The sequence below is a fragment of the Pempheris klunzingeri genome, chromosome 3 (assembly GCF_042242105.1).
Source record: "Pempheris klunzingeri isolate RE-2024b chromosome 3, fPemKlu1.hap1, whole genome shotgun sequence".
Lineage (NCBI taxonomy): Eukaryota > Metazoa > Chordata > Actinopteri > Acropomatiformes > Pempheridae > Pempheris > Pempheris klunzingeri.
This window is the reverse complement of record NC_092014.1, coordinates 22,037,010-22,051,090: the sequence shown is the minus strand read 5'-3', so window position 1 is coordinate 22,051,090 and position 14,081 is coordinate 22,037,010. Positions and strand designations below refer to the sequence as shown.

The 14,081-nt window shown below is 41.6% G+C and overlaps 1 protein-coding gene across 1 annotated transcript in view; it reads right to left on the bottom strand.

Annotated features, from left to right (window-relative positions):
* Window positions 1–3,851: 3,851 nt before the first annotated feature.
* Window positions 3,852–14,081, bottom strand: part of cnnm2b (cyclin and CBS domain divalent metal cation transport mediator 2b) — a 35,909-nt gene continuing 25,679 nt past the window's right edge. The window contains exons 3-8 of the mRNA XM_070827623.1: window positions 12,647–12,784; window positions 10,852–11,021; window positions 9,410–9,503; window positions 7,743–7,805; window positions 5,681–5,859; window positions 3,852–4,224 (exon numbers count right to left, since the gene is read on the bottom strand). Of these exons, the coding sequence (XP_070683724.1) occupies window positions 3,943–4,224; window positions 5,681–5,859; window positions 7,743–7,805; window positions 9,410–9,503; window positions 10,852–11,021; window positions 12,647–12,784 (926 nt within the window). The 3' untranslated portion in view covers window positions 3,852–3,942. The remainder of the gene's footprint in view (window positions 4,225–5,680; window positions 5,860–7,742; window positions 7,806–9,409; window positions 9,504–10,851; window positions 11,022–12,646; window positions 12,785–14,081) is intronic.

Below are 14,081 nucleotides of genomic sequence, written 5' to 3'. Positions count from 1 at the left end.
CAGCAGCCTCCTTTTGGACCTGCTTCACTGGGTTGTTGCTTTTCTGTGGGTTTAAACCAACACTCTGGTATACTTTTACTTTTACATTTAATTATGGAATACTAGTGAGTGATAAAGCACATCAAATCAGCAAAGAAGAGACACACAGGCATCAAACTAACTCAGTTACACAAATATTGAATGGTTGCTAACATTAGCTATAATTAGTCTCCGCAAGCTACCGGTCATACCAGACCAATAAAGGCTGTAGACACAAAACCACTGAGTGTTTTCAATTGAATAAGGGTGCATTTAGTTGCTTATGAGCACAATTTTAAATCAGCGAGAGGGAGCTTGTGTTTCTTCTTTCTTCAAAAGTTACATAATCTCACCCTAATTGTTACATTTGAACTACTATGGTTTGTGTAAGAAAAGAGCCGCAGCGCCTTAGAATGAGTACATGGAGCCACCAGCAGTCTGTCTGTTAATCATTCACTTTTTTATTAAACCACCAGCTGGTGGAGGCAATGGGAATGTTGTCTTCAGGTAGAAGAAGCATTATGGACAGCACATGGGTACAGTAGCAGCACTGGGATGGACAAAAGACCAGTTAATCACAGGCCAGCAAAGCATTCACATAATGGATAGTCTGTGTTCAGCAGTGGATAAAGTGTATTTAGACAAAAAGACAGTATGTGTGTGTGTGTAAATGGCGTAAAAACAGAATATTGAAATAGCCCAGTCCCGGCTGATTCCTCCCCCCCACTGTTTTTCCTTTTGATTCTTCATCATGCTTTTCGTTCTCCTGTCAGGCACTGAGATCTGCTGGCTTGCAAAGCAAAGCAGAATACGAATGTCACAAGCACGGCCTTGCAAACTGATCGTCTTTCATTGCTTTATCTCTGGAGTGATTGTCCCTGCAGGGCAGAGTGGGCCTGCTGCATAGGAGCACTTTCAAGTAAACAATAAACCACAGCGAAACACAGCTGCAAACAATGCAGACGCACTCTGGGTCCCGTTACACAACCGAGACGCCCCTCCTGTCTGAACAGACAGGAGGGCTGTTTGAGCATGTGTGCTGCTTTCAGGGGCCGTTCACACACATTGGATTACATGTGGAAACAGCGACCACCAGTGGTTACAAGCTGCAACTGAATGTTAACAGAATGCCATTCAGCTTTAGGACACTGATGTTGCCTGTATGGTGGCAATACTCTCGCCATATAATGTTAATGAACAGGCTCGGATGTGGAATCAAAGTAATTTCATAGTTAAAGAGTTAAAAATCTACGCCCCTACAGATATGAAAGTAAACAGAAGTATTCTACAGTAAGACTTACGTAGGAAACATTTCAAGCACTCGTAGTATCTTGAAACTCTTTCCTGTCTTTATGAGGTAAAACAATAAGGGCAAGAAGGTACTAAAGCAAAAAACAAAACAAATTAAAAAAAAAACTACTAATGGGAATATTTCCACATTTACACTTTTTTTGCTCTCTTGCCAACAGTCGGATGAGAAGATTAATACCGCTAATGCTAAATATGAGGCTGGAGCCAGGAGATGTTAGCTTAGCTTAGCATGAAAACTGAATAAACAATGGAAGAAAAACAGCTAGCCTGGCTCTGTCCAGTGTACTAATAAATAAATTACTCCAGAAAGTCACTGAGTTGGTCCATAGAATAGTCCTGTGAGGCATTTACAACCAACCGTAAAAGTCACAACATGTCTTTTTAACACTCTGTATTTTTTATCTGGGTAATTAATGTAACGTTAAGTGTAAAAATGTCAAGTTGTGGTTTTACGGCGTTATGTGACAGACTGTTTCTTAGCTTGAAGAGTAATTCGTTAGCTTCAGAGGCCATTAATGACCTTTAGGACAGAGCCGGGTTAGCTAGCTAGCTGTTTCCAGTTTTTATGCTAAGCTAAGCTAAGGGGCTGCTAGCAGTAGCCTCACATTTAGCACAGAGACATGACAGTGGTGTCTGTCTTCTCGTCTGACTCTGAGCAAGAATGCGAATTAGCGTATTTCCCAAAATGTCAAACTATTTTTTTAACTGTGTTCTCGAAAAACGTGAAAAAGAAATAAACAGATACGGCTACAGTGTTTCTAAGATAAAAATGAAATCAATATAAATATCTTTAATAGCAGCCAACATTTGTGAAGAATATTTTAGATTTTGATCTGAATTATCTCAAGAGCTATTCAACGTGGATTATAATAAGCATTACGTGGGGAGCCAAAACAAGTGAAGTCTAGTCTCTTTCACATTCACTGCTGTCAAAAAAAATAGCCTTTATGAACTGAACCACCGGGCTAAGTTTTCTAGACACAAACATGCAAGTAGCACACACATGCAAATAAAAAAAGAAAAAAAAACACGTTGACACACAGAAACAGTGGAAAAGCATAGCTGTGTATCATTCATGGACATGTTTAATGTCGAGGTTACTTTTTGTGACGTTGATGATGCTCAACATGTTAGATGAGGTCATTAATACTGTGCAATTATCAAGTTTGATTATGCGTAAAATTGGCAAAAAAAAATAGAAGACACATAACCTCCACATGCAAAGGTGATGTGTCGGCACTTTCACACACCCCCACCACCTGGTACAACCCCCTCCCCCCCCAATGTGGCGAACAGTCTAGGCATCGTGACTCCTGCACGAACGTATCGAAGTCAAACGATGCAAAAACATGAAAGAGACAAAGAGGGGGAGAGAGAGAGAGACTGACTAAGGACAGTTTTGCTTGTGGATGGCTGCAGTTTAGCATTTTTCAAAAACAAATATACACATACATACAGTACATACATACAAATATATCTGTCAATTTATAATACAATGATTTTTTTTAATTCATAATCATCTCTTAAATAAATTGCAGTTCATTGCACTTTGTTAAAATAATTAATTATATGATTTCTCTTAAAGGCAATAGTGTGATTCTTTTTAAGGTGAAAAAGATAGTGTACCATAAGCCTGATTTAGGATAATAGTAAAAATAACAAGATCTGTAATATACACACTGTATCTGTAAAAGACCCTCACCTCCTCATATACACGAATGGATGTTTGTCTCCATATATGTAGCATGTCCTTTTTGATATGACACGTGTGCCCCACGCACACCTTAGTGTACATGCCCGTGCATGCTCGTATGCCAGTTTATGTCATATCATGTCTCCACGCATACATATATACACACAATATTATAAAATAAATAAATACAGGAAAACATTCTTGGTTCGTGGTTTTTAACGGTTTCTTTCGAAGCGGTTTTTGGTGCAGTCTTTGACCAACCGTTGCTCTCTGCTTGTTTGGGTTTGAGTCCTCGCTGATGGCATCAACAGTCGACTGAGCCTCCCTGAAAGATGCATTGGTGGGGGAGCTGCATGTGTGTGTGTGTGTGTGTGTGTGTGTGTGAATGTAGCTGTGTTTGAATATATGTGTGTGTGTGTGTGTGTGTGCAAAAACAGTCTATGTCCAGTGTAAGAAAGGGGGACCAAAGTCTTTGGCCTGAGGAGAAAATACAGTGAGTGCAGTGTTATGTTGTGTGTGTGTGTGTATGTGTGTGTGGGGGGGGGGAATGGGACAGGGTTTGCATGCACTCTGTCGTCCTCTAGTCCAAGTCACCGCTATGAAAGTGTCAGATTGTCCCAAAAAAGAAGCTCAGCCACAGGTACTGTCTGAGTGCACCCTCTGTGAGAGGGTGCCGTACAGCAGGGATTCTGACAGCGTTCAGGTGGGGGCGTTCGGGGTGACGCAGCACCCGTCCTCCCCACTGCCCCTCAATGAAAGGGTCTCACTGGCTGACTGACTGGGGGCTACTGGTTGGAGCAGAACCCTTACTCCACCCGCCTCCGCTTCCCCACTTTCCCTCATCTCCACCTACGCCATCGCTCTGCGTGTGTCCATGAGACAGGGTGGAGGGTCTGGCTCTCCACCGGGCTCGGCGGGGGCTAGATGGGTCCCTCGTTGTGGGCGCTGTGGTTGCTCCTGCTGAGGCCCACACAGTTCTGCTGCTGGTTGAGCAGGTGGGACGTCTCGTTGGCAACGACTACGGACACGGCAGGGGTGATGCTAGTGGTGCTGGCTGTGGAGGTGACGACGGTGGGGGTCTCCATTCCGTCATGGAGCTCCGTCAACGTGAGCTCGATCTTAGTGAACTCACTGTCCGTCGACTGCGGCGTTTTGTCCATCCGTGATGCCATTACGGCGTTCTGGTACTGCTGGCGTGTTACCTAGGAGACAAAGAGGATGAAGCCATGATGGTTGTGATAGAGGCTTTTTTAGAACCTTATTTCATCTGAGTAAATGTGTCCACATGAGTGATGCAGGGATGACGTTTCTTTGTAGGTCAACCCAGAAGTTAGCATCTAAAAAGGCAATGGGATTTTCCCACTGGATTTTGGAGCATCGCAGAAAGTAAACTGGCAAACAAAAGTTTGATACTTGAAATATAATTCAGGAAGTTAATCTCCACAAATTAAATCTTTTATGATTTCTTAAGTTTAAATGCGATCGGCAGAAGTAAAAAGCTAATGTTGGGTTATAAACGAACTACACCATGGTCTCCACCACCAAGCTACACTACAATATGTAATATACAAAATATAATATACATATACAATCAATCTTTATTTATATAGCGGCAATTTATAACTGTGTGATCTCAAGACGCTTTCCATAAAGAGCAGGTCTAGACCAAAGTCTTTAACTAAGAGAGAGATTCAATGACTCAAGAAATCAAAGTTTAGGATTCAAGAATTTTGAAATCTTGAATCGTTGGGTCTCTCAGTGAAAGAGTTTTGTCTAGACCTGCTTTTTATGGAAAGCGTCTTGAGATCACACTTATGAATATACATATGATATACAAAATTGTATGACTGTAAAGTCGTAAACCCAACTAGAGGCTGTAAAACTGGACTCCGCTCTGTAGTCTCGCTGTCAGCTTTTTAAGACACATAAGCCTCCACATTCAAGAGTGGGGGTGTTCACTGACATACTTCTTGTCGTAAAACAAAACACGGGAATCTCTTAAGCTAGTGTTAACCACAGGCCTTATTTCAGGCATCTAACCCAAACCCACTGACTTCGAGACAAGTGCAAAAATGTTTCCTGGTTTTAGGACTCATTCCTGCACCACTGATGAGGCACCCATCTAATAAAGTGAGTGACGTACCCCTAACACCTATGAGATGCTCGCCAAAAAGGATCTGGGTTTGTCCAAGTACGGTTTTGGAAGACATTCTGACCTCGGCAAGCATCCATTTTTTATTTTTACTAATGAATTAAGTAATGAATGAATGAACAAATGAATTACAAAACAATTAATTGGACAATAAAAAGAGGGATTGAGTGAAATTATACTATTCATTTGGCATATATAATTAATCAATTATTATGGACAGCAACAATTTTAATTTGATTAAATTTAATTCTAATTATCATTATATGTGGCTATTAATTTTGAATTTTATCAATTCTATGTTTTATTGTCCAGTTAAACAATAATTATCAAACTGATTCTTAATGAATTAACTTGTTTTTTTTCAGTATGTCTGCATCTACTGTGAGTGTTGGTATTATTTACAGGATTAAATAGTACAGTGGTCCCACCATGCAGGTTATTTACAGACACGTGAACCTCAGTGTGTCTTTCTCACTCACCTGTGTGTGTTCTGTGTGTGTGCTCACCTTTATAAACTGCAGGTCTGAGCGCGCTCTGACTGAGTAGTCAGGTACGTAGATCTGCAGGAAGGAGTTGAGCTGGTTGTTGCTGCTGCCGAGGGTTGGGGTGATGGCGTCTATACGATCACTCCTGTTCAGAGAGTCTGAGTGGTTGAGTCCAAACGGCCGCGGAGGAGATTTATTTTCTGCGAGGAGGAGATGTGAGAGGAGAGGAGAATACCTTTAAATCACCAAAACATGTGACATACACATGGAGGTCATTTTAATTACGAGACAATAAGGTGACCTTGGTGACGCTCTGACTGTCTGTGGTTTTGCAACTAACGTCTCCACAACTACTGGATGGATTGTGCTAAAATTAGGATATTAGGTAATTAGATATTCATGCCACCCTCAGGACAATTTGCAATAACTTTGGTGACCCTCTGACTTTTCTTAAGCCACCATCATTAAGTCAGAATATCAATTTGTCCAATACTTTGCTTTCTGACCACATTCCTGCAAAAGTCCCATCAGCCTCAGCTGTGCATTAGTGCTAAATAGCTAATGTTAGCATGCTAATATGCTAAACTAAGACTATGAACATGGTGAACATTCCACCTTCTTAGCATCAGCATGTTAGCATTGCCATTGTGAGCATGTTAGCATGCTGATGGTAGCATCTGACTAAGCACCTCACTGAGCTGCTGTAGCCTCTCAGTTTAAAATACACTACATTATCTACTTGGACATATTTTGCATATTCTAATAGCTACAGTACCAAAACTCTTGTGATGTACCTGCTCTAACTTATAATTCCTCTGGAAATTCTTGAGCTGCTCAAAAGCTTCATCAGCACTTGTGCTCCTGTGTAAGTGTGAGATATTAGCGCAGATGCTTGCTGTGATGTATGGAAATCTAATTTCTACATAAGTCATTAGGTGAGGGGAGTTTCATACAGCAGGTACTGAGTCAGTGGTCTCCAGTGATGCTGCCGTCTTCTATGTGCTAACACATAGAAGACTTGTTCTGGCTTTTTTTTTTTGTTTTGTTTAGTTTTTTTAATTTTTAATTAAAGCCAGATTATGTTTTCCACTTCTTAAAGAAGCCTAGTGAAAATCACACACAACAAAGTGGAAACGGCTTGGCCAAGGCTAATGCTACTACGCTGACTGGAATGTATGTAATCCCATGTAGGAATATGTGTGTGCGAGTGTGTGAGTGTGTGAGTGTGCGGCCCGAGCGCAGTGGGCCAAAGACCTGGCATGTGAACTTTTGCGGATTAGTACTCCACTTTCTAGGGGCTGCAGGGGCCAGGTCAATACAAAAAAAGAATACACACATAATGCATTTATGTACGCGCAGACACACACTCAAACGTGTGCGCAGCAGGGTGCCAAACTGGGTGAAAAAACACGTTAAGAGGTGCACTGTAGGTCACTGCTAAGGAGAGAAAGAGAGCGTATTTGTTCAACTGCATTTCCGGATACATGTGGGTGTGTTTGTGTTCGTGGCAGCGTGTCCGTAGTTCTGTGTGGAGTGTGTGCGCTCTGCGTACATGTGCCTGTGCATGTGAACATGTGTGTACGTGCGTGTCTTTGTATGTGCGCTCAGTGGTGTCCGGCAGGGGGCTGTAGCTGTAGGTCTTGTTTATGTAGTCAGAGGGTTAAAGGTTAGGGGCGAGCGGGGCGGAGCCTGGGCCCGCTCTGGGGCCTCCAAGTCTCCAGCAACCATTCAGCCACTTGACTTATGGCTCAGGGGATGAGGGTGTTAAGTCTCAGTGTGAATCTGTTTCCCTCTCTCCCTCTTTTTCTTTCACTTGTACACGCATGAAAATATGGTACATGTTGCATTCAGGTACAAACAGACTTTAGCAACACAAAGCAGGGTCAAAACGTCCAAAAGCTCATGCAAGATTACGCAAAGCATGTAAACAATCTTCTGTACAACTTTTTAAATCCAGCAAAAACATTATTTTTATTTTTCAAACTCTCACATTTACTTCGTAATGTAAATGTAGATAGTATAATTAGTATATTAGTATAAGTATGGTACCAGATGTGTGTGTAGAAAGAAAAGGCCACTGTACCTGGAGATCCTGCTAATGATTCAGCCCTACTGACCACAAACGTACGAGACAGGGACAGAGGCACTTGGGGGGGAGAGAAAGAGAGGACAAAAGAACAAGAAAAGAAAGAAGAGAGTCTGTTAAAGTTGAGAAAGATCAATGCATATTTGCAAACAGTAAGCATGGATCAAATCTGGCAGAGAAGCATCAGCTAAACCGACCGTTTTTCTGGGCACAATGGGATTTGATTTGTGATTTTCTGACTGCTGAGTGCCTGCACACATGATGGGAGGGTTGTTCTGCTATTTTACCAGTAGGTGTCTCTCAGATCCCACCGCCAGTGTGGATCCCAATGGTGGAAAAAGGCTGAGAATAGTACTGTAGTTTATGAATGAACTGAGCGGATCAGTAGGTGACGCTTTCTCATGATGTCACTGCAGGACAGCCTCTCACAACCATTGTTCATCAGCGTCCATCAAAGGACATTTTGGCTTTTGATAACCGGAGATCCTGAACTGGTCTGTGCTTCGCCAGCTTGGTGACACACCGTGGTCACTAACACGGATCAGCGAATCAGTGTTAAGACGTGGACCAATTCAGGAGGACGCAGAGTTGGACCTGGTTTCAAAGGCGAAAGATGTATCTACTTTAACTGGATGATATATTGTCCCAGAAAAAACTGTGATAAATTGCTTTTATTGTCATTTTAAGACCATTTCAAGCCGCTGACATGATGATAACATGATATCGTAATAATGCACTTTTAATCCTTAAGAATAAACACAACAATTATGGAGGTCAGAAAAATGATCAAGCTCATGTGTGCATGTCCTCCCTGTGCTTGTGTGGGTTTGCTCCAGGTTCTCCAGCTCCCTCCCACAGTCCAAAGACATGCAGGTGTGGTTAACTGGTGACCCTAAATTGCCCGTAGGAGTGAATGTGAGTGTGAATGGTTGTCTGTTTCTATGTGTTGGCCCTGTGATTGGCTGGCGACCAGTCCAGGGCGTACTCCTCATCTTGCCCCAATGCCCCCGCGACCCTTAAGGATAAGCGGTATAGACAATGGATGGATGGATGGATGGATGGATGGATGGATGGATGTCCATATATCGTATGATAAGTGAATGAATTAATTATCGTGACAGGACTAATGTTCACATCAAGCAATGTGTAGAACAGAAGAAATACAGTATGTACTGAGTGTACTATATCCCTGGTTGTGTTGTGTGAATGGGGCTTGGTATCATTTAAATTTCCTTTTTTTTTAATATTATACTTTGAGGAATATAAACATGTTTTGCTACAAAACCCTGTTTTCCTTTAACACAAGGAGCCACAGTTCTCAAATGTTTCAAAAGCACAAACAGAAGCAGATGTACAGTTTGGGTTTGATCAGAAACCGTCTGAGCAAAGAATAAACAGAAAGTATGAATCTGTGCAAGCAACCAAAGCCAGTTTTTGTTACTTGATGCTATGAACACATTTCATTGAGACATTGAGGCTTGGTGCTCAGCTCTATTTGTGCCTTATGTTTTATCTTCTGGGCATGAGCTACAATGAATGGCCCAGACCTTCATAAAAGAGAGAACACCTGTGTACATAGAAGCATTTTTATGGTTTACTCAAAAGGAATAACAATACTTCAATTTGTTTGGCCGAAGAGCAGGAGTGTCGGGCAGAGATCTTACCTGGCGAGGCCGTCAGAGCCATCATCCCGTAGAAGGAGAAGGGTCCCGCTTCAAACTTCATCCCCTCTTTTCCTGCCTCCACCTCCACTTTCCCCTGTGACGGTAAGATGGCAAGGGACAAAAGTGTTACGTTCTTTATAAAACACTGCATTTCAAGCACTAATTGTCTGTTGTTTCCATTTTATGATTTTTTTCTCTCCACCTTTTCAGACACTTGTTATTACATGTATTCTATTTCTCACTGACTCTCTATTGCAGGTTTTCTGTGCGCAGCATTAGTGTTTCATTGTGTCAGTTACCCTTTCGATCTCGGATTTCCGCTACAGCTTTGCAGCTACACTTTCACCCTATTAAAGATCTGCCACTTTTCCTGCTCAAATATATTTATTCATCCTGCCCGTGAGTTAAGAACAAATCCCTCTTTCCTTTCCTTTTTACTACTTGTAGAAAATCCGTACTCTGTTTAATAGCTCCCAATCTGCTCCTAAACCTGATCTCGACGGCAGTGACCCCACACTTGTTCTACCTGGATCTCATTAGATACAGGGCTTTACACATGTTGACTTACTGATAAAAACAAAGTATGTGAAAGTCAGTGGATTTGACAGAAGAAGTCAAGTACCAACTGCATTCCAAATACCGATTTTGACCACATTTATTTTTTGAGATATGTGGTATTTTCACAGTGAAAAAAAAAAGACAGACTTTCAACTGTACACACTTGATATTCTCCCTAAGACCAAAGACGAAGACTCTCAGTTTGCACCAGCAACATATTCAGAGCCAGAGCTGACATTCAGGCCAGTTTTCAAACAGCTGCCTGAAGGTCGGCAGCACTTGATTTTGATCTGCGTTTGAATAAATAATTGTAACCCTATAGCAGGATTTCTTTTACTGTAGGTGTCTGCAAAGAGACGGTGGCAGTGAGAGAAGAGAGGGATTTCAGCAGTATATCAGCACCACCGCTGTCTTTACATACAGTAAAGCAACATGAAAGTTTGTTAAATTATTACTTGAAACACAGAAAAACACACATTCCTCTCTCTATTTGTGGTGTTTTCACAGTAAACTGGCGATAGTGTTCAATCAATACAGTGCAGCATTTTCTTTATGCTAATCTGTAATGTTTACTTCTCAGGCTAGACGTCGGTATTACTAATGAGCTGTTTGTCTGTGGTATTGTTGCTGCAGTACAGCTCTGTTACATGGATGGCTATACTGTGAGAAACTGTATGAAATCAACAGCGTGTAGTCCTAACAGCAGTATGTTCCCGTCTTAAATGTGTTCAGTGTAATGTACAGTGCAGTTTGATTAGGGTACCAATACTGTTATGACTTTCTAAACTATTAAATATTGTTTTAAATCGAGTCCAGTGGGTCCGATACTGGACATTACTTTGAGGCAAAACTTGCATTACGTCCTTCATTTTGCGTCCACACACCTGTAGTATGAGGATGAAATAATCCACGGGCTTGTTCCTGTGGAAGAGGTAGTGCTCTGCCGCTCGCTTGTTCTTCTCATCGTATTTCAGGTCCTGGATGACGTTGGGATGCTTCAACAAACGCAGCAGAATCTTCTCTGACATTTGCACCGGTCCGAACGGTTCGACCTCTGGAGACGCAGAGAGAGGGAGACATAAATTATAGCACAGCTGATACTATATTTTGGGCCTGAAATGCAACAGTCTTTTTTTTGTTTTTTTTACATGACATTTTCCTTCATTAAGATCTGAAATTTTATAGACTAGTAGCATCTAATCAACAAAAGTGGCCTCATGCAACAACCAGTCATACAAACAGATTTATTTGTGAGTATGTGCAACGATTTCAGAGGATTTGTGGCGTTCACCCGTCCTGTTGTACTCCCGCTTCCTTTTTTTTATTTTCTAATTCTATAGTCATATTTTATCCTGGTATCTCTGTGACTCTCAGTCCACTTGTCCACTTAGAAAAACATTTTATAGCTTCTAACTTGACGTTCAACTACTCACTCTTTCTTTCTGTTACTGCTCCAACGATACCAGTGCAGACCTTGAAGCTCTGAGGTATGAAGTCATTTTTGTGAATGAAACTTGAGTGGAACAAGTAGCCTTATATGGACATTTTAGGGGCATCAATTATGTAAAATGATTAAAAGGTTGAAAATCCTCATGAACTGGTGGAATTTATCAAGAAATTTATGACAAGTCTGTTGACTTGGAACCCTCATATGAGCAAACCTAGAAAAAGTTTAGGATAAGAATATGAAAATTGCATTACATTACATTTCATAATTTGTTACTCTACTCTCTGTATATATATATATGTGTATGTAAGACTGACCAATAATTAAAATATCATTACAGTCTCAGTTGAAGCAGCGTCCACCTGAGTGAACTAGCCTGACCGAACACTCATTTATAACCTTTAAACACCGTATCCTGATTGTGACTGGTCTGCTTCAGCCACCTAATGGGCCAATCAGATCCTTCAACTCAGCGGCGGTGATATGTGTCAGCTGGCTGCTGGCTCCACCACCAGGAACTAAACTCCCTAATAGCCTTTAGAGGAACTTAATCAACGCTTAGCTGCTAGGTCAAAGTTCTAAAGCAAATCCAACTGCAATGAGGCATAGTCAACTACTGCTGCTGCTGCTGCTGTAGTAGTAGCGCCTGGATATTCTGCAGCCTGTTCAGAAATCCATTTCCCAAGGGAAAGCGGGTGAAATATTTCACATTTTACACTAAGTATGTCGACTTGTGTGAGAACCCCGATCATAGGCCAAAAAGGCTGGACATGATGTCACTGAGGAAGGAGTGTAAGCAAACAGGGTGGTGTTTTTAAAGCTGTGAGCTCAGATCCCAACATGTTACCCTCAGTGCATGACACGCAAGCAAATAGACGCCTGTGTTTTTTTGGGATCCGCGCGCAGTCTGCACAGACATCCCGTGCCGCGCTCCCGAGAGGCCTTCCACCTCTTCCCAAACACACACACACACACACACACGCCTGTTGTGAGTCCTCACACAACTCATTCCCTCACACACACACACACACACACAAACAACAGATACTCATTCTACACACATACTCACTCCTCCCTACACCCACTTGCCCAAAACTCAAAGCCCATACGGGCACATGCACACACAAACAGCGCACACACACTCTCTCTCTCTCTCTCTCTCTCTCTCTCTCCCCACAGTGAGGGGCTGAGGGCACACTGGGGGAAGTCAAGCAGCAACGCAGCCCACTTGCCTGTTGCTAGGAAACGCAGGGTAGCCAGCAGAAGCTGAGGTGATATTTTAACCTTCATTTCATTGTCGGTAGGCTTGAAGGCCGAGAAATCCTGCTTCCTTTCCCGATGGGTGATTTTCTTCTTCGTCTTGTTGTCAGCTGAGGAGGGAAAATGAAAAGTCGAGCGTAAGGCACAAGCTAAAACTTTTTCTGCCACAGGAAAAGGTCGATCCACGCCACTCCACAGATAGTGAGCCAGTCCTCCCGGGTCATGGGGTGACTAAACTGAAGTTACCCAAAGCTTATTGCTTTTTCCGGAAATGTAGCTGTGGCGTTCTTCTCAGAACTAAAAGAGAGCTATAGGGGGCTACGCTGTTAGCTTACCACATTCTTAGCATTACTTAAAGCCATATGTATTAGGGCAACAAATAGACTGGCACGTACTCCATGTCTGCAGGCCTTCACTGATACCATTAGAGGTGTAACAGTGCAGTCAGCTCATGGGCTGGGATGATACATGGGACAGGGTTTACAGTTTGAGCCGTACAACCAACTGACTGTAGAAAATTAAAAAATGCAACAAACAAAAAAACAAATAAATAAATAGATACTGGTTGATTAAAAAAAAAGTTTTGGTGCACATGCAAATAATAGAATGGCAAACATAAAGCAGCTCTGAAGAATAAAAAAGTAAAGATTCTGAACTTAGTTGGATAAATATTCTCAGCTGACATTGTCATTGTTACACAAAATGAATTTAGCTCATTGTTTTGGTTTTCTGGTCTGCAACTTTTACTGTTTTGATTCAGTCTCATGGCATCAGTGTTCAGCAACAACATCTATAAAAAACAATTGTAAAGATATTTTCTCAGGAGTTAAACGAGAGATAATATTGGATTACATTTGTCAGGTGGCCACGAACAACAATACGAATATACAAATATCTGAATATGAATACAAACACCTGACAGCTCATTGTTAATGCAGAGTGACGGATCATGCTGTAAATGCACCATAGACATATACTGTAAGCTGTTACGGCTAATGTATTAGCAATCTCCAGCAGACATGGAGCAACACTAACATTAATTTGCTAAATGCTCCACCAGCAAATGTTCACCTGCTGGTCTCTAACTCTAGTCTGTAGCGCCAGTAACGTACAGTTAGTTTATAATGGCAGAGCTCAGGGAAACTGAACATCCTCTGTGGGTTCATCACTATGAGCAGCATCTTTCACATTGTATGTAGTCATTTGATTATTATTATATTATATTGACTGGTGCAGCTTTAATTATGGACTTTAATTGATATTCAATGTATCCAAACAACTGATCAAACTTAGAATCCATTTTCAGCTCCATAATGTCGTCATATTTTTGTATCAGGATATATTGAGCTATGGTAAACACAAGTTTACAAAAATACATATTTAGATTTTGCTGCACGTGTTAGACAC